General features: G+C 46.6%; 2 protein-coding genes across 5 annotated transcripts in view; one reads left to right on the forward strand and one right to left on the reverse strand.

Annotated features, from left to right (window-relative positions):
* UGT1A6 (UDP glucuronosyltransferase 1 family, polypeptide A6) overlaps positions 1-27,163 on the forward strand; it is a 72,939-nt gene that overhangs the window by 25,880 nt on the left and 19,896 nt on the right. Inside the window, exon 1 of one of the 2 annotated variants that reach the window (XM_005672293.3) lies at positions 16,710-17,663. The exons of the other annotated variant lie outside the window; for it this stretch is intronic. Within the exon in view, the coding sequence (XP_005672350.2) occupies positions 16,797-17,663 (867 nt within the window). The 5' untranslated portion in view covers positions 16,710-16,796. Of the gene's footprint in view, positions 1-16,709; positions 17,664-27,163 lie in introns of those variants that run through there. 2 annotated transcript variants of the gene reach the window in all.
* LOC100739088 (dnaJ homolog subfamily B member 3) lies at positions 9,737-26,285 on the reverse strand. Of its 3 annotated transcripts, none has more exons than XM_084999116.1 (2): positions 25,446-26,281; positions 9,737-10,109 (listed from the first exon to the last, which is right to left on the reverse strand). In XM_084999116.1, exons 1-2 carry the CDS (start codon positions 26,165-26,167, stop codon positions 10,067-10,069), a joined length of 765 nt encoding a protein of 254 aa, XP_084855242.1. In that variant the 5' UTR covers positions 26,168-26,281; the 3' UTR covers positions 9,737-10,066. The 3 variants fall into 3 exon arrangements, with proteins under 3 accessions (XP_084855242.1, XP_084855243.1, XP_020930379.2); XM_084999117.1 differs by lacking the exon at positions 9,737-10,109 and adding an exon at positions 23,398-23,772 and having other exon boundaries at positions 25,446-26,272; XM_021074720.2 differs by lacking the exon at positions 9,737-10,109 and having other exon boundaries at positions 25,182-26,285.

The raw sequence follows: 27,163 nt of genomic DNA on the forward strand, positions 1-27,163 counted from the left end.
GTCAGACACATGTTAACAACACTGTATGTTTACTCTCCGTCCACAATTTATTGTTTTGACATCGTACTTCACATATTTTTTGTTTTGTGTATCCCTTAAATACTTACCGTGGATGTAGATGATGTTTTACAACTTTTGTCTTTTAATCTTTTTGTTCACTCAATACATGGTTGATATGTATAGTATGTATTTGCCTTTACCAATGAAATTTTTCCTCTTGTAATTTTGATATTTCTAGTTGTGCACGTTTCCACTTAGAGGCCACCCTTTCACATTTCTCATAAAGCTGGTTTTGTGGTGCTCAACTCTTAGCTTTCCCTTGTCTGCAAAACTTTTAGTCTCTCCTTTGACTCAATCTGAGTGAAAGCCTTGCCAGCTAGAGCACTTTTGGCTGTAGGTTTTTCGCTTTCATCCTTTAGATACACAGGGCCACTCCCTTCTGGCCTGTCGAGTTTCTGCCAAAAAATCAGCTGATAAACTTATGAGTTGGTTGTGGGGCCGGGAGTGTCCCAAAGCCTGTGCTGTCCTGCTGGGAGGTGGGACAAGGGCCCATGGGATCTCTGGGCTAGTGCTGGCGCACTGGTAGGTGGGCCTGGGTCCTGGGCCTTCTGGTGGACAAGCCAGGTCTTGGGCCTTCTGGTGGATGGGGCCAGACCCCAGGTGACTGGGGACTCAGGGGATCCTAAGGCAGTTGGCCATGGGTGCGTCTCTGTTCCTACTCAGCTAGCTCCTTGGCCTGGGGTATCCCAGTACTGGTGTTCACAGGTTGGTATTACTAGGGCTGATAAATAAGCAAGAGGGAGAGTCCAAAATGGCGCTTTCTAGCACCAGAGTCATCAGAGTAGAGTGGAGCTCCCCAAATGGCTCTTGCCAGTGTCGATATCCCCAGGATGACCTCCAGTTGCCTCGTGGCTCTCAGGGAGGCTCCCCGAGGTCAGCAGGTGGATCTGACCCAAGCTCCTTTCAGACTATGCCTTGTGCCCTGGGCCCAGGAATGTACAGTATTTTGTGTGCATCTTTTCAGAGTGAAGTCCCCTTAGATAGCTCCATCCTAACAAGGCTTATTTCTGATTGGGACACAAGTTGCATAGTAATGGGAGGAACGAGTTTTATAAGTAACTAGTGAGTCCAAAATTCAGCTGTATAGGCTAAAGATGGAGAGGATCCTATTTCGTTGATGAGGTCTTGGACTATTTCCCAGAGTGTAGTCTATGAGATTGCTGACTATAGTGATTGGTGGCAGTTGAAATCATCCTGAAAAGGGTTACAGAAGAGTGGGAGCAGAGGAGATGAATCTGTGTTTGCTGAGCAAGTAGGATGAAAAAGTGGAATTAGACATTCCTAAAGAGGCAAGGATTTGGGTGAGTGACTTTCCAGGATGAAAAAGGACTTCCTCCCTGGAGACAGAAGAGTGGACTCCTGGGGGAAAGAAGGCTGATTCTTGATGGTTATTTGAAGAAAGTACTCTCTCTTCTGAAGGCTGCTGTATGCGATAAGGTAGCGTAAAAACTGTTAAGAGTGGAGCTGTAGCGGGAAGGTGCTTGGCTATTTGGATTCTCCTGCGATGACCACAGGTCTGCAGGTCTCTTGGGGCTCACAGCAACAGGCCTCTCCCTGCTTGGTGTTTTCAGTGGGAATTCCATGGAGGGAATCCGGTGCAAGGGACTTCAGATGGTCATTTTTGCCCCAGAGGAAATAGATTTCTTCCGCTCTGAGAGTCCATTCTACATTGTCCCAGGAAGGAGGAATGCTGATAAACAGGCCAACCAACAGCCGTGTGACTTTTTTGAGCCAAGACATTGAAAAAAGAGTTTCCAATTTTGGAAAGTCTTTACAGAAAGTATGTTTCATTTCTGGAAAAGGGAAATTTCCCACTTAGCAGTACTAACCTAGAATACATCAGAACTGAATGCCGTCTTTGCCGTCAACCATGATCACTACCCAGAGCGGTCAACGACCCATGGCTTTTTTTTTTTTTTAGTTTTCCCACTGTACAGCAAGGGGGTCAGGTTATCCTTACATGTATACATTGCAATTACAGTTTTTCCCCCATCCTTTCTTCTGTTGCAACATGAGTATCTAGACATTGTTCTCAGTGCTATTCAGCAGGATCTCCTTGTAAATCTATTCTAGGTTGTGTCTGATAAGCCCAAGCTCCGGATCCCTCCCACTCCCTCCCCCTCCCATCAGGCAACCACAAGTCTCTTCTCCAAGTCCATGATTTTCTTTTCCGAGGAGATGTTCATTTGTGCTGGATATTAGATTCCAGTTATAAGTGATATCATATGGTATTTGTCTTTGTCTTTCTGGCTCATTTCACTCAGGATGAGATTCTCTAGTTCCATCCATGTTGCTGCAAATGGCATTATGTCATCCTTTTTTATGGCTGAGTAGTATTCCATTGTGTATATATACCACATCTTCCGAATCCAATCCTCTGTCGATGGACATTTGGATTGTTTCCATGTCCTGGCTATTGTGAATAGTGCTGCAGTGAACATGCGGGTGCATGTGTCTCTTTTAAGTAGAGCTTTGTCCGGATAGATGCCCAAGAGTGGGATTGCAGGGTCATATGGAAGTTCTATGTATAGATTTCTAAGGTATCTCCAAACTGTTCTCCATATTGGCTGTACCAGTTTACATTCCCACCAGCAGTGCAGGAGGGTTCCCTTTTCTCCACAGCCCCTCCAGCACTTGTTATTTGTGGATTTAGTAATGATGGCCATTCTGACTGGTGTGAGGTGGTATCTCATGGTAGTTTTGATTTGCATTTCTCTTCTAATCAGCGATGTTGAGCATTTTTTCATGTGTTTGCTGGCCATCTGTATATCTTCTTTGGAGAAATGTCTATTTAGGTCTTTTGCCCATTTTTCCATTGAGTGATTGGTTTTTTTGCTGTTGAGTTGTATAAGTTGCTTATATATTCTAGAGATTAAGCCCTTGTCAGTTGCATCATTTGAAACTATTTTCTCCCATTCTGTAATTGTCTTTTTGTTTTCTTTTTGTTTTCCTTTGCTGTGCAAAAGCTTGTCAGTTTGATGAGGTCCCATGGGTTTATTTTTGCTCTAATTTGGGGAGACTGACCTGAGAAAATATTCATGATGTTGATGTCAGAGAGTGTTTTGCCTATGTTTTCTTCTAGGAGTTTGATGGTGTCCTGTCGTATATTTAAGTCTTTCAGCCATTTGGAGTTTATTTTTGTGCATGGTGTGAGGGTGTGTTCTAGTTTCATTGCTTTGCATGCAGCTGTCCAGGTTTCCCAGCAATGCTTGCTGAATAGACTTTCTTTTTCCCATGTTATGTTCTTGCCTCCCTTGTCAAAGATTAATTGACCATAGGTGTCAGGGTTTATTTCTGGATTCTCTATTCTGTTCCATTGGTCTGTCTGTCTGTTTTGATACTGGTACCACACTGTTTTGATGACTGTGGCTTTGTAGTATTTCTTGAAGTCTGGGAGAGTTATGCCTCCTGCTTGGTTTTTGTTTCTCAGGATTGCTTTGGCGATTCTGGGTCTTTTGTTGTTCCATATAAATGTTTGGATTGTTTATTCTAGTTCTGTGAAAAATGTCATGGGTAATTGGATAGGGATTGCATTGAATCTGTAGATTGCTTCGGGTAGTATGGCCATTTTCACAATATTGATTTTCCCAATCCAGGAACATGGAATATCTTTCCATTTCTTTACATCTTCTTTGATTTCTTTGATTAAAGTTTTAGAGTTCTCGGCATATAGGTCCTTTACCTCCTTGGTCAGGTGTATTCCGAGGTATTTGATTTTGTGAGGTACAATTTTAAAAGGTATCGTATTTTTGTATTCCTTTTCTAATGTTTCATTGCTGGTATACAGAAATGCAACTGACTTCTGAATGTTAATCTTATATCCTGCCACTTTGCTGAATTTATTAATCAGTTCAAGTAGTTTTGGGGTTGAGTCCTTAGGGTTTTCTAGGTATAGTATCATGTCATCTGCATACAGTGACAGTTTGATCACTTCTCTTCCTATATGGATAACTTTTATTTCTTTTGTTTGTCGAATTGCTGTGGCTAAGACTTCCAAAACGATGTTGAAGAGCAGTGGTGAGAGTGGGCATCCCTGTCTTGTTCCAGATTTGAGTGAGAAGGCTTTCAGTTTTTCCCCATTGAGGATTATATTTGCTGTGGGTTTCTCATAAATGGCTTTGATTATATTCAGGAATGTTCCCTCTATACCCACTTTGGCGAGGGTCTTGATCATGAATGGATGTTGGACTTTGTCAGATGCTTTTTCTGCATCTATTGAGATGATCATACGATTTTTGACTTTTTTTTTGTTAATGTGGTGTATGATGCTGATTGATTTGCGTATGTTGAACCATCCTTGTGAACCTGGGATGAACCCAACCTGGTCATGGTGTATAATTTTTTTGGTATGTTGTTGGATTCGGTTGGCTAAGATTTTGTTGAGAATTTTTGCATCTATCTTCATCAATGATATTGGCCGATAGTTTTCTTTTTTGGTGGTATCTCTGTCTGGTTTTGGAATGAGGGTGATGGTGGCCTCATAGAATGTCTTTGGGAGTATTCCTTCTTCTTCAACCTTTTGAAAGAGTTTAAGGAGGATGGGCCCCAATTCCTCTTTATATGTTTGATAAAATTCACCTGTGAAGCCATCTGGTCCTGGACTTTTATTTGTAGGGAGTGATTTTATGACCTCTTCAATTTCATTTCTAGTGATGGGTCTGTTCAGTTGGTCTGTTTCTGCTTGATTCAGTTTTGACAGGCTGTAAGATTCTAGAAAATTGTCCATTTCTTCCAGATTGTCAAACTTGTTGCCATACAGTTGTTCATAGTATTCTCTTATGGTTTTTTGTATTTCTGCTGTATCCGTTGTGATTTCTCCTTTTTCATTTCTAATTTTGGTTATTTGGGTTCTTTCTCTCCTCTTTTTAGTGAGTCTGGCCAGGGGTTTGTCAATTTTGTTCACCTTTTCAAAGAACCAGCTCTTGGTTTTATTAATTTTCTCTATTGTTTTTTGAGTCTCTATTTTATTGATTTCTTCTTTGATCTTTATAATTTCCTTCCTTCTGCTGACTTTAGGACTTTTTTGTTCTTCTTTTTCTAATTCGTTTAGGTGGAGGGTTAAGTTGTCACTTTGGGATCTTTCTTCTTTTTTGAGAAAGGCCTGGATTGCTATAAATTTCCCTCTGAGCACTGCTTTCGCAGCATCCCATAGATTTTGAGAGGTTGTGTCTTCATTATCATTTGTTTCAAGGTAGTTTTTAATTTCCTTCTTGATTTCCTCGTTGACCCATTGGTTTTTTAGTAGCATGTTGTTTAGTCTCCATGGAGTAGGTTTTTTCTCTTTGCTTTTCCCATGGTTGATTTCTAATTTCATGGCATTGTGGTCAGAGAAGATACTTGAGATAATTTCTACGCTCCAAAATTTATTGAGATTCGCTTTGTGTCCCAATATGTGGTCGATTCTTGAAAATGTTCCATGAGCATTTGAGAAGAATGTGTATTCTGATTTTTTTGGATGTAGTGTCCTGAAGATATCAATTAAGTCTAACTTTTCTATTGTTTCCTTTAGGATCTCTGTTGCTTTATTGGTTTTCTGTCTAGAGGATCTGTCCATTGATGTGAGGGGGGTATTTAGGTCTCCTACTATGATTGTATTCTCATCAATATCTCCCTTTATGTCTGTTAATATTTGTTGTATGTATCTGGGTGCTCCTATATTTGGGGCATATATGTTGACGATAGTAACATCCTCTCCTTGGATGGATCCCTTAATCATTAAATAGTGTCCTTCTTTGTCTTTCTTTATGTCTTTTGTTTTAAAGTCTATTTTGTCTGATATGAGTGTTGCGACGCCTGCTTTTCTGTCATGTCTATTGGCGTGAAATATTTTTCCCCACCCTTTCGCTTTCAATCTATATGTATCTTTTGTCCTAAGGTGAGTTTCTTGTAGGCAGCATATTGAAGGTTTTTGCCTTTTTATCCACTCAGCCACTCTGTGTCTTTTGATTGGGGCATTCAGTCCATTGACATTTAAGGTGATAATTGATAGATGATTATTTATTGCCATTTGAACCTCGTGTTCCAGTTGATTCTGTGGTTCTCCATTCTTCCTTTCTTTCTTCTTTTTTTTTTTTTTTTTGGTTGGATGATCTCCTGTTATTATCTGCTTGAGTGTATTTCTTTTTGCAAATGCAATATTTGGTTTTGGCTTGTGGTTGCCCTGTTTTTTAAGTATGCTAACCCCTTCCCATAATTGTGTGTTTTAGCCTGATGGTCCTGTAAGTTCAAACCCTTCATTACTATATTAAAATTAAGAAGAGAGACATACATACAAACAAAAAGGGTTATTTACCTCCTAACATCCCTTGCCCACATTTTATGGTTTTGATGACTCTTTTTTATTTTTTCTTTTTAATTTTATTTTGTTTGAAGCATGCTCATGATTAAATCTGTATGCTGGCTTATTTGAGTGACTGCTCTCTGATTGCGGTTTCCTCAGTCCTAGTTCTTCCTCTTCTTCTTCTTTTTTTTTTCTTTTCTTTTTTCTTCCCTTTCCTTCCTTTCTTTTTGGTTTAGAGAAGCCCTTTCAATATTTCCTTTAACCTGGGTTTTGTGTTGCTGTATTCTTTAAGTTTTTGTTTGTTGGGAAAAATTTTTATTTCCCCTTCTATTTTAAATGATATTCTTGCTGGATAGAGTATTCTAGGTTGCATATTTTTTCCTTTGAGCACTTTAAATATCTCTTGCCATTCCCTCCTGGCCTGTAGTGTTTCTGTAGAGAAATCAGCTGATATTCTTATGGGGGTTCCCTTGTAGGTAACATTCTGTTTTTCTCTTGCTGCCTTGAGGATCCTCTCTTTATCACTAACTTTTGCCATTTTTATTATGATGTGTCTTGGTGTGGGTCTGTTTGGGTTCAGTTTGTTTGGGGCCCTCTGTGCTTCTTGTATCTTGAATCCAGTATCCTTTAGACTTGGGAAGTTTCCAGCAATAATTTCTTTAAATATATTTTCCATTCCCTTATCTTTTTCTACTCCTTCTGGAATTCCTATTATGCGTAGATTGGCCCGCTTTATATTATCCCATAGGTCTCTTATATTGCTTTCCAGTTTTTTGATTCGGTTTTCTGTCTGTTGACCAGATTGAGTGATTTCCATTATTCTATCTTCCATATCACTGATTCGTTCTTCTGCATTATTCATTCTGGTTTTTACTGCCCCTAGTTCAGTTTGCATCTCTGCAAATGAATGTTCTAGTTTTTCTTGGCTCCTCCTTATAATTTCTAGTTCCTTTCTGAGGGTATCTGCATTACTGTTCATATCTTCTCTTAATTCCTTCAGTATTTTCACTATTTCTCTTTTGAACTCCAGGTCTGTCTGACTGCAGAGATCTGTTTCATTGTTGACTGTTTTAGGTGAGTTCTCCCTTTGGTTTGACTGGGGGTGGTTTCTCAGATTCTTCATCTTGCTTGTTGTTTTCTTTCTCCTGAGGGAGTTGTACTCTCCGTTATCGGGCAGTGTTTGCCTTGTCACTGCCGTGGAATATTTCCTGAGGGCTGGTGTTGTTGGTCAATCTTTTTTGAGGCAGTGTGGCTTTTCTGGAGTGTTGATGGGGCTAACAGTGTTTCTTTGAAGCAAAGGAGGACTTCCTGAGGGCAGACAGGACTGGGAGGGCCACACCACGATGGTAGCAGATTTCACTTGGTCATGCAGAGCTTGCTCTGGTGTTTTTAGGCTGTGGGGTTCTTGCAAGGGGTTGGCGGTGTTGGGCAACTGCTCTTCAGGGGTGCATCACCCCCTGGGGGCTGGAGCAGCTATCTGGGTCACTGAGAACCTAAGAGGCTCTTCCCTAGGGCAGCCCAACTCAGAAGGACAGCTTGAGAATGTAGGCGGATCTTTTCACAGTCTGGCCGAGCTTGTTGCAGCTTTTCTGGGCTGCAGGGGCTCTTCCAGGGGGCTGGTGGTGCTGAGCAGCTATTCCTCGGGAGTGGGGCACCCCCTGGGGGCTTGGGCGGGTAGCAGGGCCGTTGGAAACTGAAGAGGCTCCTCCCCGGGGCAACCCGACTCAGAAAAACCGTCTGAGATCTTTTCCCGACTCGGCCAGGCTTGTTGCAGCTTTTTTGGGCTGCAGGGGGTCCTGCCTGGAGCTGGCAGTCCTATGCAGCTGGTCCACTAGAGCATCCCCTGGGGGCTTGGGCGGGTAGCAGGGCCGTTGGAAACCTAAGAGGTTCCTCCCCGGGGCAACCCGACTCAGAAAAACCTTCCGAGAATTAGGCCGATCTATTCACAGCCTGGCTAAGCTTGTTCTAGCTTTTCTGGGCTGCAGGCCTTTTCTCGGGGTCTGGTGGTGTTTGGTGCTGCTCTGCGGAAGTGTAGCCCCTCCAAAGGGCAAGCAGGCCTGTGCAGGGACAGCCCCTGCGGTGGTAGGCTTCAGGCAATTGTTGAGGCCAGCCCTCCTGGATGGCAGGCAGCCCCAGGTCCGGTGAGAGCGTAGGGCATGGCGGGGGTGGGGGGAGGGGATGCACTGGGAAGCACAGCTTTCAGCTAGCTAGCGGGCCTGTAAGCTTGCTGTGGCGTGGGGGGTATTCTATGGGGACCCACCCCTTCTTCTCTCCCCTCCCCAGCACGGGCGCAGACCAGGCACTTCTCCCAGGTTCCCTCTGATGCGGCTTTCCACTTCCCCGCTCCTAGAGTATTGCTCCCTTCCTCTGCGACAGCTTTGTTTTCCAGTCTCCCAGGCAGTCTCTGCCCTGTCAAATGGTTTCTAGACCTCCCAAGCAGTTTCCACTCTGCCCCGCCCCTCTAGCCCAGGGACTAATCTCTGGAGCCGAGGTCTCGGTGCCCAGCCCCCCCCCAGGCGTCCCCCGGCCCTTTCCCGGGGACTAACCTCTGGAGCCGAGGATTTGGTTCCCAGCCCCCACCCAGGCGTCTCAATTTTTGGTGACTGTGCCCGTAGTTCAGATGGTCCGTAGGGTTCTTGATCGGCTTTTCCGACTCCAACTTACTGCTACACTCTTCTCTGCATCTGGGGATTCCTCCGGTTCGTTTGATCTTTCGCCCGGTAGGTGACTTTCCAGGGTGCGGGATCCCTTTCTTCTCCGCAGTTCCCTTTCGGGAGCGCCCGTCCTGCTCGGATTCACCTTCTCTCACTCTCCTCTTTTCTCCCGTTCTGCCCAGTAATGTCACGAACTTCTTGCCGTTATTGGAGTTTAGGTTCCTCTGCCAGCGATTGGTTGCTGTTCTGTGCGAGTCATTTATTCTGTAGATGTGCTTTTTCTGTTGTGTTTGTGGGAGAGGGCGAGCGTGTCCCCCTACTCCTCCGCCATCTTGTCCTCTCTCCACCCATGGCTTCTAAGTCATGCTGGATTGCCAGACTCTTACCAGACTCAGCTGGAGACTTAGCTGACCCCTGAACGACGGGGACTTATTTTAACCAATTGTATAGATTCCAATGCACTTATTCTGCCGTATCCAGTGACATCATTTTCAATTTGTAATTAGCATAAGCACCATGAAACTGTGCACGCTCCTTCTTATCCCTTCAAAGCTCCCAATACCCCTTCTCTCTGCCTGCTCCCCACCCCTCCCGGCCCCCTCCACCACTATGAGTGTCTCCACTGGTGTGCGTTCCCTTGTCTGGCAAGCACGTGAACTCATTTTTGAAAAGCCCTAGTAGTCCTTGTGTTCTGACACTTCCCGTACAGAGTACATAAACAGCACTGCCCAGGCACCTCAGCACTGCCCAAGGACTTTATTTGATACGGTTTTGCCAGATTCTGTGTGCCCCTGCGGAAGAGTGGTAGCAGAATGTCTTTTCCTGCTGTGTGCTGCTTGCCTGTCGTTCCAGGTGGATTGGCTTTTCAAGGACCACAGGGTACCCAAACTCGATCTCAAAGATTCTCAGTTTGTGAACAATGTGCTCAGGCCACATGAGTTTTCTGTAAAGGACTTAGAACTTGCTTCATTTTCAGTCTGTCCAGTTTTTTTGTTTTTCCTTTTCTGCTTGCATGCCTTATACACACCTTTCCTTGGCGATGACCAAGGTGGATGGCACATTTGCGAATGGATTATCTTAAGGCGACCATGCTCAAAAAGACTTTAAGGCAGAACCTGTACCAAAAGAAAGCTACCCTCTTAGACCTGTGTGTGTTGCATTACTCAATCGCTATTCCAAACTTGCCATTATTCCAAGCCTTCCAATATTTCTGGCTTTTGTTCACCTATTTTGAAACGAGCTACATCCTGCACATGGCAATGGGACAGTGTCGTGTAGCCTTATGGAAACGGTTTTTCCATTTCCAGCAGTCCCAGTTGTAGCACCAATTTGAGTACAGGCTAGCCATGAGATTTGCATTATGGTTTTGACTCATCAGCACCAGTGTTCTTTTTTTTTAATTGGTTAAGTCAAGCGATCTGAATAGCGTCCTAAGATTGTTATTAACAAATTGTGTTACCATGAGGATTTCACCTAAGTATTTTGCACAAACCTTTGATTTATTTTATTTTATTTCATTTTATTTTCGTTTTTTTAGGGCTGCCCTGGGGGCATATGGAGGTTCCCAGGCCAGGGGTCAAATTGGAGCTGTAGCCACTGGCCTACACCAGAGCCACGGAACAGAGGATTCTAGCCTTGTCTGTGACCTACAGCACAGCTCACGGCAACGCCAGATCCTTAACCCAGCGAGCCACGCCCGGGATGGAACCTGCGTCCTCATGGATGCTGGTCAGGGTCATTACCCACTGAGCCACGATGGGACCCTCTGCCCAAGCCTTTGGAGGGACCCTGTTCCCGGCTAACACCGACATCAGTTCACTGAAACCAATTTTAGACTTTTGAACTCCAGATCTTTAAGAGAATAAATATGCATTGTTTCATGCCACCAAGTTTGTGGTAATTTGTTAAGAGCAGCCACAGGAAATGAAGACATCACCTTTTCCTGTTTCCCTGCTTTAAACAAGCCTCAGCTTAACACTATACCTAAATGGTTAACTCTTACTATGTCATCAGCACTTACGTGGAACTCAAACCCATCTTTAAGCCAGAAGTGCCATTAATGTATTCATATCTCTGACTACTTTGTGCTAAGAAAAATTTAAGTAAAACTGATTTAAAATGTAAGTAAACTTCAGGAGTTCCCCAGAGTTTGCTCAGAGGAAACAAATCTGACAAAGCACCCGTGAGGATGCAGGTTTGATCCGTAACCTTCCTCAGTGGGTTAAGCATCTGGCATTGCTGGTGAGCTGTGGTGTAGGTGACAGAAGCAGCTTGGATCCCGAGTTGCCATAGCTGTGTTGTAGGCTGGCAGCTACAGCTCTGATTTGACCCCTAGCCTGGGAACTTCCAAAGGCTGCAGGTGTGGCCCTAAAAAGACCAAAAAATACAATACAATACAATACAATACAATACAATACAATACAATACAATGCAATACAATGCAATACAATGCAATATGACAATAAATAAATAAAATGTAAGTAAACTTCAGAGCAAACCACTTGGCTCACTTCACACGAAATGGAAAGGCAAGGTTTGAGGTGCTATGGGGAACATTTTGTCTTAGTGCCATAATATAATCTCTGTGTGCCTCAGGATTATGTTTAATAGCAAAGTGCACAAAGACATTTATAACAGTTTCAAAGCAGAACAGAAGTCCTATTCTGTGGTCCCAACTGTAACAGCAAATAGGCCCTGTCGTGAACCATTCATAAATTCTTGAGTACAGTTGTTTTGAAAGCAAAGTTCACCTGCAATTGTGGGAAAAAAAAAAAAAGAGCAAAAGTTTTAAATTTTGATGAAGGTCCATTCATCTATTTTTAATAGTTTGTATTTTTTGTGTCCTAAGAAACTTTTGCCCACCCTAAGGTGTGAAGGTTTGGTCCTATGTCTTCTTCGAAAAGTTGAATAATTTGAGTTTAGTTTTTTTGTTTGTTTGTTTTTGCTTTGGCCATGCCTGTGGCATGCGGAAGAACCTGGGCCAGGGATCGAACCCATGTGACCTGAGCCCCAGCAGGGACAACACCAGAGCCTCCATCCACTGAGCTAGCAGCGAACTCCTAAGGTCTTTGGTCTTTACGTTCCGCTTTAGGAGCGTGGCGGTGGGGACCACCACCTCTCGGGGAGCAGGCGCGAGAGCTGCCTCTTTGTACTTCTGGCCTTTCTTTCAATCGCCACCGTAAGCTGATGGTTCCAAGTCCGTCCGTGGAGTCCAGACCCCTCCTCTGCTCCAGACGCGTGAAGCCAACTGCCTCCAGCATATCCCCCTGCTGGTTCACAGGCACCAGGAACACATCCTCGCCCCCCACAGCCCTGCTTCTCCCCAGGGCCGCCGTCTCCGCGAAGGTCCAGAGGCCCAGCTCTCCCCAGGGGCTCCGGGTTCCAGAAGTGCAGATGGAGACCAGCTGACCCCAGTGTCTAAAGAAGATGCCACTGCACTGAGATGGGAGAGAGGCCCTCTGCAGGCCTGTTCCTGCCCTCCCCCAACCCTCATCCACATTTCAATGGGTTTGGGGGACGAGTCTGGGGGCCGAAGAGTTTCGCCCATCGCTAAGGACCCTTCTCGAGCGCCCTGTCTATGCACAGCTCCCCAGCCCAGACCATCCTCCCCTGGGCGGTGAGGGATGCCCCCTGCTGCCCTGCCACCTCCTTCTCTGGGCCCATCCTTTGTGTGCTGCACCCTTGCCGTGTGCGCCCCCTTGTGGATGCGTCCCGAACTGCGTCTCACATCTGTTCTGCCTCCAGGGTGGCTCTGCAGGTTTTTTTGTTTTTTCTTTTTTTTTTCCTTTTCTTTTTTCTTTTTTAAGGCTGCACCCACAGCATATAGAAGTTCCCAGGCTAGGGGTCGCATTGGAGCTACATCTGCTGGCCTTCGCCATGGCCACAGCGACGTGGGATCTGGGCCATGTCTGTGAACTACACCACAGCTCGTGGCAATGCCGGATCCCTGACTCACTGATCAAGGCCGGGGATCAAACCCACATCCTCATGGGTGCTAGCTGGGTTCATTTCTGCTACACCACAATGGGAACTCCAGCTGCTCTGCCCTTTGATTCAGGCCCTCGCCTCACACAGCCGCGAATAGGACAACTGGGGGTCCGGGCTGACCCCTCTGAATTATTCCCTACTTCTTTGCAAAAGGGATTTTGAAAGAAACACAAACGTGGCCAAGCCACACCAACTTCGGTGGCTGTCCCAGGCTTCAGGATGAAGCTCAGGCCTCCACCTAGCAGGCGAGGTCCCTGGAGAGCTGGTCCCTGTTGTAGGTTGACTTGTGCCCCATCAAAAATAACCATAAAAAAAAAATTAAAAAAAAGGTCTGCTGACGTTCTGACCCCCAGCCTCTCAGAATGTGAGCATGTATGGACATAGGGCATTTACAGAAGTAGTCCAGTTGAACGAGGTGCCTTGGGTGGGCCCTAATTCAATACGCCTGGTGTCCTTATGAAAAGGAGAGATTTGGCCCCAGCGATGGACATGCACAGAAGCAAGACAGGGGAAAGGCCCACAGAGGGAAGAGGGGCAAAGAGGGGTGCATCTCTGACCCAAAGGGGACCAAGGGTGCAGGCAAACACCAGACGCTGGGAGAAGCAGGGGCAGATTCTCCTTGAGAGGCTTCAGAGGGACCGCGGCCTCACTGGCACTTGGATGTGGACTCTGCCTCCAGCAGGTGGGACAGTGAATCCCTGTAGCTCTAAGTCGCCCGGTGTTGGGTGCTTTGTTACAGCAGCCCTAGAGGTGAATGCAACCCTCCCCACTGTCATCTCCTGCTCGCACAGGCTCCGTGAGGGTCCCAGGTGTACCCTCTCTCACCGGTAGGAGTGCCTCCTGCCATGTCCGTGCTTCTGGGCGGCGGCAGGTGGGGGCCACCAAAGCCCCAAGTGTGGCTCGCCCTCTTGCAAACAGTCATAAAAACGGGTGTGCAGGCTCAGGCATGCAGCGTTTCGCCCCTCGCTTGGCAGCATAAAATGGGCCTTGGACTTGGACCTCTTCCTGATCCAGAGCCACCTCGCCTATGCCAGCATCATCGCCTTGTGTGGGAATACGCCTCCCTGTTTCAGGTTCAAAAACTGCTCTTTCGCCCTTGATTGAAGTGTGGGCATCGTGTGGCCCTTGGCCTACCGTAGCGTTCAATTTGTCCTCTGCGGGGAGGGGATGGGGTGTTTCTACTGCTGCACAGGAGGGATGCAGGTAGACCAGTCGCCCTCCCTGGGCCATCAGGGGAGAGGGACTGGCCGTGGAGGACCAGCGCCCACTAGTGCAGTTGATCTTGCTCTTGCTCAGCCCCACTGCCCCCTGGGGTGGTGCTGGCTTCCTGGGGGTGATGGGCTGACTGAGTTGCCGGCCATTGTCTGGCCACATGGGCACAAATGTGACGCGGATAATCTCCCTGGTAAGAGGGAGGAGCTGGGGCAATGGGCAAGAGCAGCGTAGGAGGGTGGGTGCTAAAAGGGTGGGGAAATTCTCCCTGGTCCTTGGCCAGCTAGGGCTTTCATGCCATCCGCTGTCTCCTTCATCCCTTTCAGCCTCTGCTGCTTTGGCTGGCTCTCCAGTGTCTTCAAATAGCCTGAAAAAGGCCTCGCAAGGGATTGTGATCCTTCTGTGTAGGAATGCTGGCCTGAGAGGAGCCACTCCTCTATCAGCAGCCAGAACTACTTCCAGGTGAATTAAAAACTATTTTGGGGGGTCCTATTACAAATCCCCGTGAGATTTTGCTTGGCTTTGCTTTAACTGTGCAGCTGAATTTGGGGCAAGATCAAGATTCTTACAGTGTTAACTATTCCCACCCAGGAGGTATGCCTCTGCATGCATTTATTCTGGCCTAGATTTGTATCTCTAATTGGAACAGAGAAAACACCACCAGGCTTTCCAGTCCCCTCAGTGCAGAAATGATAGGATTTAACCTGGGATGGTGTTGCAGGATTCTTGTACAGAGAGGCGGGATACTGAGGCTTTTTGCCAGGAAGCAGCGTTTATTTGGGCTGGCACTGGCTCAGCAAATTGATATCCAAAGGCGGAACCCCAAACACAGTGGGGTGCTGTTGTATACACCCTCGCTTATCTTTTTTTTTTTTACACTTTGGTCCCTTTGTCCCCCTTAGAAGAGGACCTACATTCTGCAGTTCTGGTTGGATGGTCTGTGTTACAAAGTTGCACATGGATACTGATGACGTCTTGCTGCGGCAGAGGTACACACGTGCACACAGATGCTGGTTAGGCCATGTTGCCTTCCCTTTGCTCTGGGAGGGCCCTTCCCACAGCAGAGGACAGGAACTGAGCCTTGAGGAAAACATGCAGTTATGTGGCCAGGGCAGAAAGCAGATCCAGAAAAAGAGGGCACAGATGTTGCTGTGGGAGAACCAGGATCCCGGGCTCACGGCCTATGAGGATGGTGAAACCAAGTGCTCCCTTGCACAGTGGCAGCTGGTGGGACACAGGCAGCATCTCAGCACACACGCACTTGCCCAGTGGTGGTGTCTGTGGTCAGTGTGGATCCTTAAGGGGGTAACTTTCTCCCAAAGGGAAACCTCAGCCTTGCCAGTCATGTGGCCCAGGACCGGATACCGCTCTGGCGGAAGCCATGGGTGCAGAAGGGAGTGTGCTCAGCGAGAGAGACAGCTGGGCAGCCCAGGAGCCCTCCCACATGGTGCCCAGGGCAGACAGGCTGGGGAGATATCAGCATCTTGCTGAGCACACATGGTCATGGGCATCACTCTCTGAAGCAGGGCCAGTCTCACAAGCACATGCAACCCAAGGTGTCACATAGGACTCCACTGCCAAAGGGTTCTCCAAGCCACATGGTCCCCCTGCTCTGCAGGAATCTGTCCTTATCAGGATGTAGGACTCTACGTGACTTTGGAGAAAAATCTGAACAGAAACTCTAGGTTCCTGTAAGGGCCCAGATTAATGTACACCCCGGTCCCTACACAGAGTAGCAGAAGACTGGAGCCTTTAGCATTCAGAAGAGGAATTCAGAGAGCCTGCTCTGAGGCCAGGGATGGCTCCCTCCCGTCCCATGGTGAGCAGGCCCTGGGGGATGGTGCACTCTGACCCCGCCGTGTCCTTGCTGAGGGTTTCCTTGCCCATTGATGCTTTTGATGACAGCAATTCTTCTTCCATGAGGTAGACAGGGATTCTCAACCACCCCTTCTGCTGTCTTCATCAAGGATCCTTCCAGATAGTTCCCCATCGGACACCTGCTTCCATAGACTCTCCCATGCACACTGGAAGAGCTGCCCTGGTGTGGAACAGGAACACAGTGGACAGGGGGCCTCCCCTCCCTGCTGAGAGAAGCACGTTGGAGCAATGTCATATACCTTCCTGACAGTGCCCCGTGCTTACCTGTGAATGAGGGGAAGGAGTTTTAAGAGTTATCAGATAAGGTCCCAGCCAGCAGAGAGGTCCTGGTTGGGGACTGGGGTATAGGTAAGTCATCCGAGTTCAGTCACAGCCCCAGAGATCAGAGCTCATTCCAGGGTAGGAAGTGATCCAAGGGCATAAGCATGCAGAGCCTTGCTTTGGAGTTGGATACAAACCAAGAGAGTGAACTGGGATGCTCCCCAGAGGGAGCAGCAGAGTCAAATGAGTTTTTTGAAGATAAAGGGGACTGGTCTTTTCCCTGGGTGAAAGCAGACATGATGAAACATAGGGATGGATTTATCCTGTAATGATTAATGTAAGGAGGGCACACTGCCTGCCAATTACGTGCCGTTTTGCTTATTTGTGCCTTCACGACAAGAAAGAAAACAAATATAGAAGGCACAGGCTGACCTGGAAGCCAGTTGTTTGCGGCTTCTGCTGAGATGGCCATGGGATTCCAGGCTCCCCTGCCGATGCTCGCTGGACTGCTGCTCTGCCTGTGCGTGGTCGTACCCTGGGCCGAGGGTGGGAAGGTGCTCGTGGTCCCCATGGAGGGCAGCCACTGGCTCAGCATGAGGAAGGCCGTGCAGGAGCTCCATGCCAGAGGCCACCAAGCAGTGGTCCTTTCGCCAGAGGTGAACATGCACATCAAGGCAGAGGACTTTTTCACTGTGAAAAGCTATGCCACTCCCTACACCCAGGACGAATTTGATGACCTCATGGTGGGCCATTTTCATCTGCTTTTTGAAAAAGTAAATTTTCTAACAATGTTTTGGACGACGATGGTATCTTTGAAAAAAGTGTTTTTGATGTTTGAAAGGTCTTGTGAGGAGCTATTAAATAACAAGGACCTGATCAGGGACCTGAACGCCAGTTCCTTCGACGTGGTTTTAACGGATCCTGTCTACCCCTGCGGGGCCGTGCTGGCTAAGTACCTGTCCATTCCTGCTGTGTTCTTTTTGCGCTCTCTTCCGTGTGACTTAGACTTTGAGGGCACAGCATGCCCAAACCCTTTCTCGTATGTTCCTAAATTATTAACGATGAATTCAGACCACATGACATTCTTTCAAAGGGTCAAGAACATGCTCTACCCTCTGGCCCTGAAGTACATTTGCCATGTTTTTGTCACTCCTTATGCCCAAATGGCTTCCAAGCTTCTGCAGAGAGAGGTGTCGCTGGTGGATGTCTTGAGCTCTGCATCCGTGTGGCTCTTCAGAGGAGACTTTGTGATGGATTACCCCCGGCCAATCATGCCCAACATGGTCTTCATTGGGGGTATAAACTGTGCCAACAGGAAGCCATTGTCTCAGGTCCGTATTGATGCGTTTCTTCGGTCAATGTTTCAAGTGGGACACATTCAAAACCCCCTTACTTCCAGGTGCTTACTTATCTACTGAGATTTCTAAAAATTTCTGCCTCTCATTCTCCTTCGAACAGCCTTTGGTGAGGTGAATTGTTAAAGTGCCTGCAGCAGTGTAGTAAAGGTTTCCAATGGCCACGGAGAGGAATGACAGTCGGGGTTGAAGGTCTGTAATCGGACTAACAAGCAAAGGTGCCATTCTACCAAGACTGTCCTTTTGCACCGGTTGTAGGATTTTCTCCAGCTAGGTAGGAGCAGAGAACTTGATCTGTGAGCCCAGCCCTCAGGGGTTTTTACTTGAGGGTGTTCATTGGAGGGATGAAAGACCGAGGTAATTAATTGCATTGGTTGACCCGAATGTGCTGAGTGATCTTGTGTTGGAAGGGATTGAGGTGTGGTCACAGGAGACCTACCACGCAAAGGAAGCAGAAGTTTCAGGGAGGTCGATTAAATTAAGTGGAAGTGAGACACTTCTGGAGAGAGAAGCTGGGGTCTCTGTGATGAGAGAAGGAAATAATTGAGTGCAGCTTTTCAGAGAAGGAGTTGTGCTGATGAGAAATCTTCTGACCAGGAGTTGGTGTCTGGAGTATGATGCAGAGTTGGATGGCATGTCAGATGGGTCTTCTACGTGGGACACGGAAGCCATCAAAAGATGGTGGTGTGGTCTAGAGAGGAGATGCAACGGAGCCCATCAATGCAGTGAAGGTAGGGGCAGTGACCGTGAGAAGTGGGTCTCAAAGAGGAAAGTTTTGTAGGAGAGGCTGCCTACATTAGCAAACCTACCCCACCAGGAGCCACCACACCCCAAGTTTCCACGATGGGAACTACTGCTTTCCTCACCATTTCAGAGTCTTCTCACATTGAGCCTGAATATTTGGGTCCAATTGAAGTAGGCCTCTTAGGGACAGGATTTGTTTCGTAATCCATTAAGGGAGCCATCTTTTTTGCCCAGATAGGTCATCTTCGCTGAATTTATATTAAATTCTATGACCTTAGATTTCATAGTTTTCATATTCTTACTTTTATATCTCTCTTTGTTAATGTGTGTGTATGATGGCAAAGGACTCAAGCTTTTCAATTTTCTTTTTGGTTCACCCCACAAGGGATCTATTTTCCTTGGTTTTCTTTTTTCTTTATGCAACTCATTTGTCCAATTATAAACTACACATGTTATCTATTAGGTTGGTAAAAAGTGAAAAGAAGGAAGGCATTTAAAAAGTAATCGGAACCCTTTTTAGTTTTTGTATGTGACTATAGTCTGTAGAGTGAGCTGTGTTGGTTCGAGTCGTCACATCCATTTTTCTCGCTGAATGTCATTGGGAGGGTGACCTAACCACTCTGGCCTTGATAAATCACAGCGAAGACCCAATAGATATTGTCTATTTTCCTTACGTTGAAAGTGCGGAGCAGGACAAGGTATGTCACCTAGAGGCACTCAGTTGTGTTTGTGCCAATTTATTTATTACAGGGAATGTGATGTACACGGAAATCCTCCAGTATTATACGTGATAAGCACACCATTATCATTTCTGTTCCACTAAATTGTGTTTTACTTTGGAATTTTGTCACTCTCATTTATTTGGTTTGGGTTACCCTTGGATGCGACTCAGTTAAGCATTTATGGCACATTTTCTCAAAGCATGAGACATTAAAGTCTAAATCTTTTAGATGTTTGTTTCTTCTCCTTCTTAAGATTTCTGACAGGTGGAATCATTGTTTGGTCTTCTCAAAGAAATAAGTTATGTATGGGCTTATTCTTTTTTACTGTTTCCATTTTCGATTTCATTGATTCAGCTTATTTTTTATTTTATTTATTTATTTATTTATTTATTTATTTATTTATTTATTTATTTATTTATTTATTTTTGTCTTTTTGCTATTTCGTGGGGTGTTCTCGCGGCATATGGAGGTTCCCAAGCTAGGGGCTGAATCGGAGCTATAGCTTCCAGCCTATGCCAGAGCCACAGCAACGCAGGATCCGAGCGGCGTCTGCAACCTACACCAGAGCTCACGGCAACACCGGATCGTTAACCCACTGAGCAAGGGCAGGGATCCAACCCACAACCTCATGGTTCCTAGTCTGACTCGTTAACCACTGCGCCAGGACTCCACAGTTTATTTTTTTAAGTTAGTGGTATCATCTTTCCTTTGGAGTTTTGATAATTGTTTTTCTACTTTCCTTAGGTAGACATTAAGCTCCTTTCTGTTTTCTTAACAAGGAAGACTTGAAGGTCATAAACAAAACATCTTCTAGATGTCTTAGGTTTGGGTATAAATCACTCCCATTTTCTTTCCTTTTTTGAATGTCACTCCAGACTTGTTTTCACTCACCACCATGTGCTGAGGGTTGCAAGTCCATCTGTGCAGTCCAGACCCCTCCTCTGCTCCGGACTTGTCAAGTCATCTGCCTTGAACAATCTCCCTGGTGTTTCACAGGCACCAGGAACACATGCTCCTCCCTCCCCACAGCCCCACTTCTCCCCAGGGCTCCGGTCTCCGTGAAGCTAACACCATCCTCCCAGAGGTGCAGCTCTCCCCAGGGGTTCCAGGTTCCAAGTACCTATGTTGTAGCCTAACACATGATCTATCCTGGACTCTGTCCCATGTGCACGTGAAGGAATGTGTAGGCTACTAGTTTTGGGTGGAATGTTCTGTTAAGTCTAAGAGGTCTAATGTGTTGGTTAGGGTCAGGGTTTCCATAGTTTTCTGTCTGAAGGACATGTCCATTCACGTATGTGGGGTTCAAAAGTACCCTACTATTGTTGTTTACTGATTACTGTCCACTTCTCCTTTCGTGTGTGCTAATATTTTCTTTTTGTATTTAGGTGCTCCTACGTTGGGGCCATATATTTTTACAATGGTTACATTTTATTCCTGGATTGATCCCTTGATCATTAGGGAGTGTCCTTCTTTGTCTTCTGTCATGGTCTTTTTCTCAAAGTCTGTTTGGTCTGGTGTAAGAGTACAACCCCGGCTTTTTGATTTCTGTTTGCACGGAATACTTTTTCCATCCCTCCACTTTCAGTCTGCATGTGTCTTTAGATCTGAAGTGAAGACATGTCTAGGTCCTGTTTTTGTATCATTTTAGCTACTCTGTGTCTTTCTGTTGAAGCATTTAGTCCATGTACAGTTAATGTAACTACTTGGAGTTTTTGTTAATAGTTCTTTTTTGTTCCTTCTCCTTTTGCTTTTCTCTAGTCATTTGAAGACTGACTTTGGTGTTATGGATGGGTTTCTTTCTCTTTTTCCGTATCACAGATTTTTGGTTTGTGGTTACCATGAGGTTTCTATATAGCAGTCTGTATATATGTGATGGTCAGTTGTTGATCTCCTAAGGTCAGACACATGTTAACAACACTGTATGTTTACTCTCCATCCACAATTTATTGTTTTGACATCGTATTTCACATATTTTTTATTTTGTGTATCCCTTAAATACTTACCGCAGATATAGATGATGTTTTACAACTTTTGTCTTTTAATCTTATTGCTCACTCGATACATGGTTGATATGTGTACTATATAGTTGCCTTTACCAATGAAATTTTTCCTCTTGTAATTTTGATATTTCTAGCTGTGTACATTTCCACTTAGAGGCTACCCTCTCACATTTCTCATAAAGCTGGTTTTGTGGTGCTCAACTCTTAGCTTTCCCTTGTCTGCAAAACTTTTAGTCTCTCCTTTGACTCAATCTGAGTGAAAGCCTTGCCAGCTAGAGCACTTTTGGCTGTAGGGTTTTCGCTTTCATCCTTTAGATACACAGGGCCACTCCTTTCTGGCCTGCAGAGTTGCTGCCAAAAAATCAGCTGATAAACTTATGAGTTGGTTGTGGGGCCAGGGGTGTCCCAATGCTTGTGCTGTCCTGCTGGGAGATGGGACAAGGGCCCATGGGATCTCTGGGCTAGTGCTGGCGCACTGGTAGGTGGGCCTGGGTCCTGGGCCTTCTGGTGGACAAGCCAGGTCTTGGGCCTTCTGGTGGATGGGGCCAGACCCCAGGTGACTGGGGACTCAGGGGATCCTAAGGCAGTTGGCCATGGGTGCGTCTCTGTTCCTACTCAGCTAGCTCCTTGGCCTGGGGTATCCCAGTACTGGTGTTCACAGGTTGGTATTACTAGGGCTGATAAATAAGCAAGAGGGAGAGTCCAAAATGGCGCTTTCTAGCACCAGAGTCATCAGAGTAGAGTGGAGCTCCCCAAATGGCTCTTGCCAGTGTCGATATCCCCAGGATGACCTCCAGTTGCCTCGTGGCTCTCAGGGAGGCTCCCCGAGGTCAGCAGGTGGATCTGACCCAAGCTCCTTTCAGACTACGCCTTGTGCCCTGGGCCCAGGAATGTACAATATTTTGTGTGCATCTTTTCAGAGTGAAGTCCCCTTAGATAGCTCCATCCTAACAAGGCTTATTTCTGATTGGGACACAAGTTGCATAGTAATGGGAGGAACGAGTTTTATAAGTAACTAGTGAGTCCAAAATTCAGCTGTATAGGCTAAAGATGGAGAGGATCCTATTTCGTTGATGAGGTCTTGGACTATTTCCCAGAGTGTAGTCTATGAGATTGCTGACTATAGTGATTGGTGGCAGTTGAAATCATCCTGAAAAGGGTTACAGAAGAGTGGGAGCAGAGGAGATGAATCTGTGTTTGCTGAGCAAGTAGGATGAAAAAGTGGAATTAGACATTCCTAAAGAGGCAAGGATTTGGGTGAGTGACTTTCCAGGATGAAAAAGGACTTCCTCCCTGGAGACAGAAGAGTGGACTCCTGGGGGAAAGAAGGCTGATTCTTGATGGTTATTTGAAGAAAGTACTCTCTCTTCTGAAGGCTGCTGTATGCGATAAGGTAGCGTAAAAACTGTTAAGAGTGGAGCTGTAGCGGGAAGGTGCTTGGCTATTTGGATTCTCCTGCGATGACCACAGGTCTGCAGGTCTCTTGGGGCTCACAGCAACAGGCCTCTCCCTGCTTGGTGTTTTCAGTGGGAATTCCATGGAGGGATCCGGTGCAAGGGACTTCAGATGGTCATTTTTGCCCCAGAGGAAATAGATTTCTTCCGCTCTGAGAGTCCATTCTACATTGTCCCAGGAAGGAGGAATGCTGATAAACAGGCCAACCAACAGCAGTGTGACTTTTCTGAGCCAAGACATTGAAAAAAGAGTTTCCAATTTTGGAAAGTCTTTACAGAAACTATGTTTCATTTCTGGAAAAGGGAAATTTCCCACTTAGCAGTACTAACCTAGAATACATCAGAACTGAAGGCCGTCTTTGCCGTCAACCATGATCACTACCCAGAGCGGTCAAAGACCCATGGCTTCTAAGTCATGCTGGATTGCCAGACTCTTACCAGACTCAGCTGGAGACTTAGCTGACCCCTGAACGACGGGGACTTATTTTAACCAATTGTATAGAGTCCAATGCACTTATTCTGCCATATCCAGTGACATCATTTTCAACTTGTAATTAGCATAAGCACCATGAAACTGTGCATGCTCCTTCTTATCCCTTCAAAGCTCCCAATACCCCTTCTCTCCCTGCTCCCCACCCCTCCCGGCCCCCTCCACCACCACGAATGTCTCCACTGGTGTGCGTTCCCTTGTCTGGCAAGCACGTGAACTCATTTTTGAAAAGCCCTAGTAGTCCTTGTGTTCTGACACTTCCCGTACAGAGTACATAAACAGCACTGCCCAGGCACCTCAGCACTGCCCAAGGACTTTATTTGATACGGTTTTGCCAGATTCTGTGTGCCCCTGCGGAAGAGTGGTAGCAGAATGTCTTTTCCTGCTGTGTGCTGCTTGCCTGTCGTTCCAGGTGGATTGGCTTTTCAAGGACCACAGGGTACCCAAACTCGATCTCAAAGATTCTCAGTTTGTGAACAATGTGCTCAGGCCACATGAGTTTTCTGTAAAGGACTTAGAACTTGCTCCATTTTCAGTCTGTCCAGTTTTATTGTTTTTCCTTTTCTGCTTGCATGCCTTATACACACCTTTCCTTGGCGATGACCAAGGTGGATGGCACATTTGCGAATGGATTATCTTAAGGCGACCATGCTCAAAAAGACTTTAAGGCAGAACCTGTACCAAAAGAAAGCTACCCTCTTAGACCTGTGTGTGTTGCATTACTCAATCGCTATTCCAAACTTGCCATTATTCCAAGCCTTCCAATATTTCTGGCTTTTGTTCACCTGTTTTGAAATGAGCTACATCCTGCACATGGCAATGGGACAGTGTCGTGTAGCCTTATGGAAACGGTTTTTCCATTTCCAGCAGTCCCAGTTGTAGCACCAATTTGAGTACAGGCTAGCCATGAGATTTGCATTATGGTTTTGACTCATCAGCACCAGTTTTTTTATGTTTTTAATTGGTTAAGTCAAGCGATCTGAATAGCGTCCTAAGAATGCTATTCACCAATTGTGTTACCATGAGGAATTCACTTAAGTATTTTGCCAAAGCCTTTGATTTATTTTATTTTTGTCTTTTAGGGCTGCCCTGGGGGCACATGGATGTTCCCAGGCCAGGGGTCAAATTGGAGCTGTAGCCGCTGGCCTACGCCAGAGCCATGGCAACAGGGGATTCTAGCCATGTCTGTGACCTACAGCACAGCTCACAGCAACGCCAGATCCTTAACCCAGCGAGCCACGCCCGGGATGGAACCTGCGTCCTCATGGATGCTGGTCAGGGTCATTACCCACTGAGCCACGATGGGACCCTCTGCCCAAGCCTTTGGAGGGACCCTGTTCCCGGCTAACACCGACATCAGTCCAGTGAAACCAATTTTAGACTTTTGAACTCCAGATCTTTAAGAGAATAAATATGCATTGTTTCATGCCACCAAGTTTGTGGTAATTTGTTAAGAGCAGCCACAGGAAATGAAGACATCACCTTTTCCTGTTTCCCTGCTTTAAACAAGCCTCAGCTTAACACTATACCTAAATGGTTAACTCTTACTATGTCATCAGCATTTACGTGGAACTCAAACCCATCTTTAAGCCAGAAGTGCCATTAATATACTCATATCTCTGACTACTTTGTGCTAAGAAAAATTTAAGTAAAACTGATTTAAAATGTAAGTAAACTTCAGGAGTTCCCCTCATGGCTCAGAGGAAACAAATCTGACTAGCACCCATGAGGACACAGGTTTGAAGCCTAGCGTTGGTCAGTGGGTTAAGCATCTGGCATTGCTGTGAGCTGTGGTGTAGGTGACAGAAGCAGCTCGGATCCCAAGTTGCCATAGCTGTGGTGTAGGCTGGCAGCTACAGCTCCGATTTGACCCCTAGCCTGGGAACTTCCAAAGGCTGCAGGTGTGGCCCTAAAAAGACAAATAAAATAAAATAAAAAATAAAATAAAATAAAATAAATAAAATAAAATAAATGTAAGTAAACTTCAGAGCAAACTACTTGGCTCACTTCAAATGAAATGGAAAGGCAAGGTTTAAGGTGATATGGTGAACATTTTGTCTTAGCACTATAATATAATCACTGTCTGCCTCAGGGTTATGTTTAGTAAATAGCAAAACGCACAAAGTTATTTATAACAGTTTTAAAGTAAAACAGAAGTCTTATTCTGTGGTCCCAACTGTAACAACAAATAGGCCTTGTCATGAACGGTTTATAAACTCTTGAGTACAGTTGTTTTGAAAGTAAAGTTCACCTGCTATCGTCAAAAAAAAAAAAAAAAAAAAAAAGAGAGAGAGAACATCCTTCTATTCCTCGAAATGTGCTGGAATTTAAATGTGGATCGGAATCACCTGGGGTCAATGCGCAGCAGCTCCTCTTTGCCATTTATTATCAGGGACTTTAACTCTCCGTCTTCGTCCACTTCTACCCTCTCTTGGCCATTCTCAATGGTTCGCTTGGTGGTGATCTTTTTGCCATTAATGATTTCGGTGGAAGTCGACACGGATTTAAAGGTGCCCCTCCCACCACCGCCACCACCACAAGACATGGAGAAGGAAGAAAGGCCCCCATTCCCCAAGGAAGCAAAGGAAGTAAATCCTGTATCAAAAGAAGAAACACCACCTCTGAATGCTGGAAATTCACTGAAGGTGGAGAAAAGGGGTGCAGACCCTCTGTTTCTGCTCACTCGGGAGCTCCTCCGACCCCCCATAATGTTCTCAAGAGGGTCTGGGAAGAAGTCAAAGGAAAACGGGTCCCAGCCCCCGAAGAACTCCCTGAAGACCTCGGCCGGGTCGCGGAAGCTGAAGACGCCCTCAGAGGGGCGTTCGAAGGGCCTGCCGCCGCCGCGGCCCTCCACTCCCGCCGTGCCGCAGCGGTCGTAGACGTCCCTTTTCTTGGCGTCGGACAAGACCTCGTAGGCCTGGGCCACCTGTTTGAACCTCCTCTCCGCCTCCTCCTTGTTCTCAGGGTTTTTGTCCGGGTGCCACTTGAGGGCCAGCTTGCGGTAGGCCTTCTTGATGGCCTCGGACGAGGCCTGGCGGGGCACGCCCAGCACCTCGTAGTAGTCCACCATGCCGGGCGGCCAGGCTCGGCCCAGGGGCCTCCGGCAACGCGAGCGCGGCGCCGGCAGCTGGGGGCGCGGGCAGGCCGGGCCGCCCGCGAGGAGCGCGCCTTGTGACGAAGCCCGAGTCTCATTGGCCGAGGCCGCGCGCCCAGAACGCAAAACGCACGTCCCAGGGCGAGGCCCCGCCCACTCGCCCCGCCCCGCCCACTCGCCCCGCCCACTTACTCGCCCCCACCCACTCGCTCCGCCCACTCACCCGCTCCGCCCACTCGCCCCACCCGCTCGCCCCGCCCACTCACTCGCTCCGCCCACTCGCTCCGCCCACTCGCCCGCCCCGCCCACTCACTCGCTCCGCCCACTCGCCCCCACCCACCCACTCGCTCCGCCCGCTCGGATACGGGCGGTGGCTCTGGCTGCTCAGGGAAAAAAATGCCGAGAAGGAGGCTTTACATCAGGCGTTCCTTCAGCCTGAGGTAGAGCTAGAGGAATAGGAATGAGTTTAGTCCCGCCGTGGGCTGAAGGACAGCCACATCGTTTGTCTAGGACAACGTTTCTCCAACTTTCTGGCCCTTAGGACCCTTTTGTTTTTGTTTGTGTGGGTTATATCTAGCAATACTTACTCCATTACATATTAAAATAATCAGTCAACCTAATAAACGTAAATGCATTACATGCTTATATATATGTGTATATATATATATAGTCTCTCGTCTTTTTAGGGCTGCACCTGTGGCATATGAAGGTTCCCAGGCTAGGGGTCGAATCGGAGCTGTAGCCGCCAGTCTGCACCACAGGCACAGCAACGCCAGATCCAAGGCTCAGCTGTGACCTACACCACAGCTCATGACAACGCGGCATCCTTAACCCGCTGAGCGAGGCCAGGGATCCAACTGCAGTCCTCATGGATCCTAGTCGGGTTTGTTAACCACTGAGCCACGGCAGGAATTCCATAAATTATATTAAAAAAATAAATTCAATGAAGAGTGGCATTTTAAACAATTTTTC

This window comes from Sus scrofa, chromosome 15 (genome assembly GCF_054392235.1).
Source record: "Sus scrofa isolate SSC_HxYL_T2T_F1_AM1 chromosome 15, Sscrofa_HxYL_maternal_Yorkshire_Landrace_v2.0, whole genome shotgun sequence".
NCBI lineage: Eukaryota > Metazoa > Chordata > Mammalia > Artiodactyla > Suidae > Sus > Sus scrofa.

Coding starts and splice junctions, on each gene's coding strand:
- LOC100739088 (XM_084999116.1), bottom strand. CDS start 26,167: ATGGTGGACTACTACGAGGTGCTGGGCGTGCCCCGCCAGGCCTCGTCC. Junction 10,110..25,445: donor CTGCTGCGCATTGACCCCAG/GTGATTCCGATC, acceptor CTTTTGGTACAG/GTTCTGCCTTAAAGTCTTTT.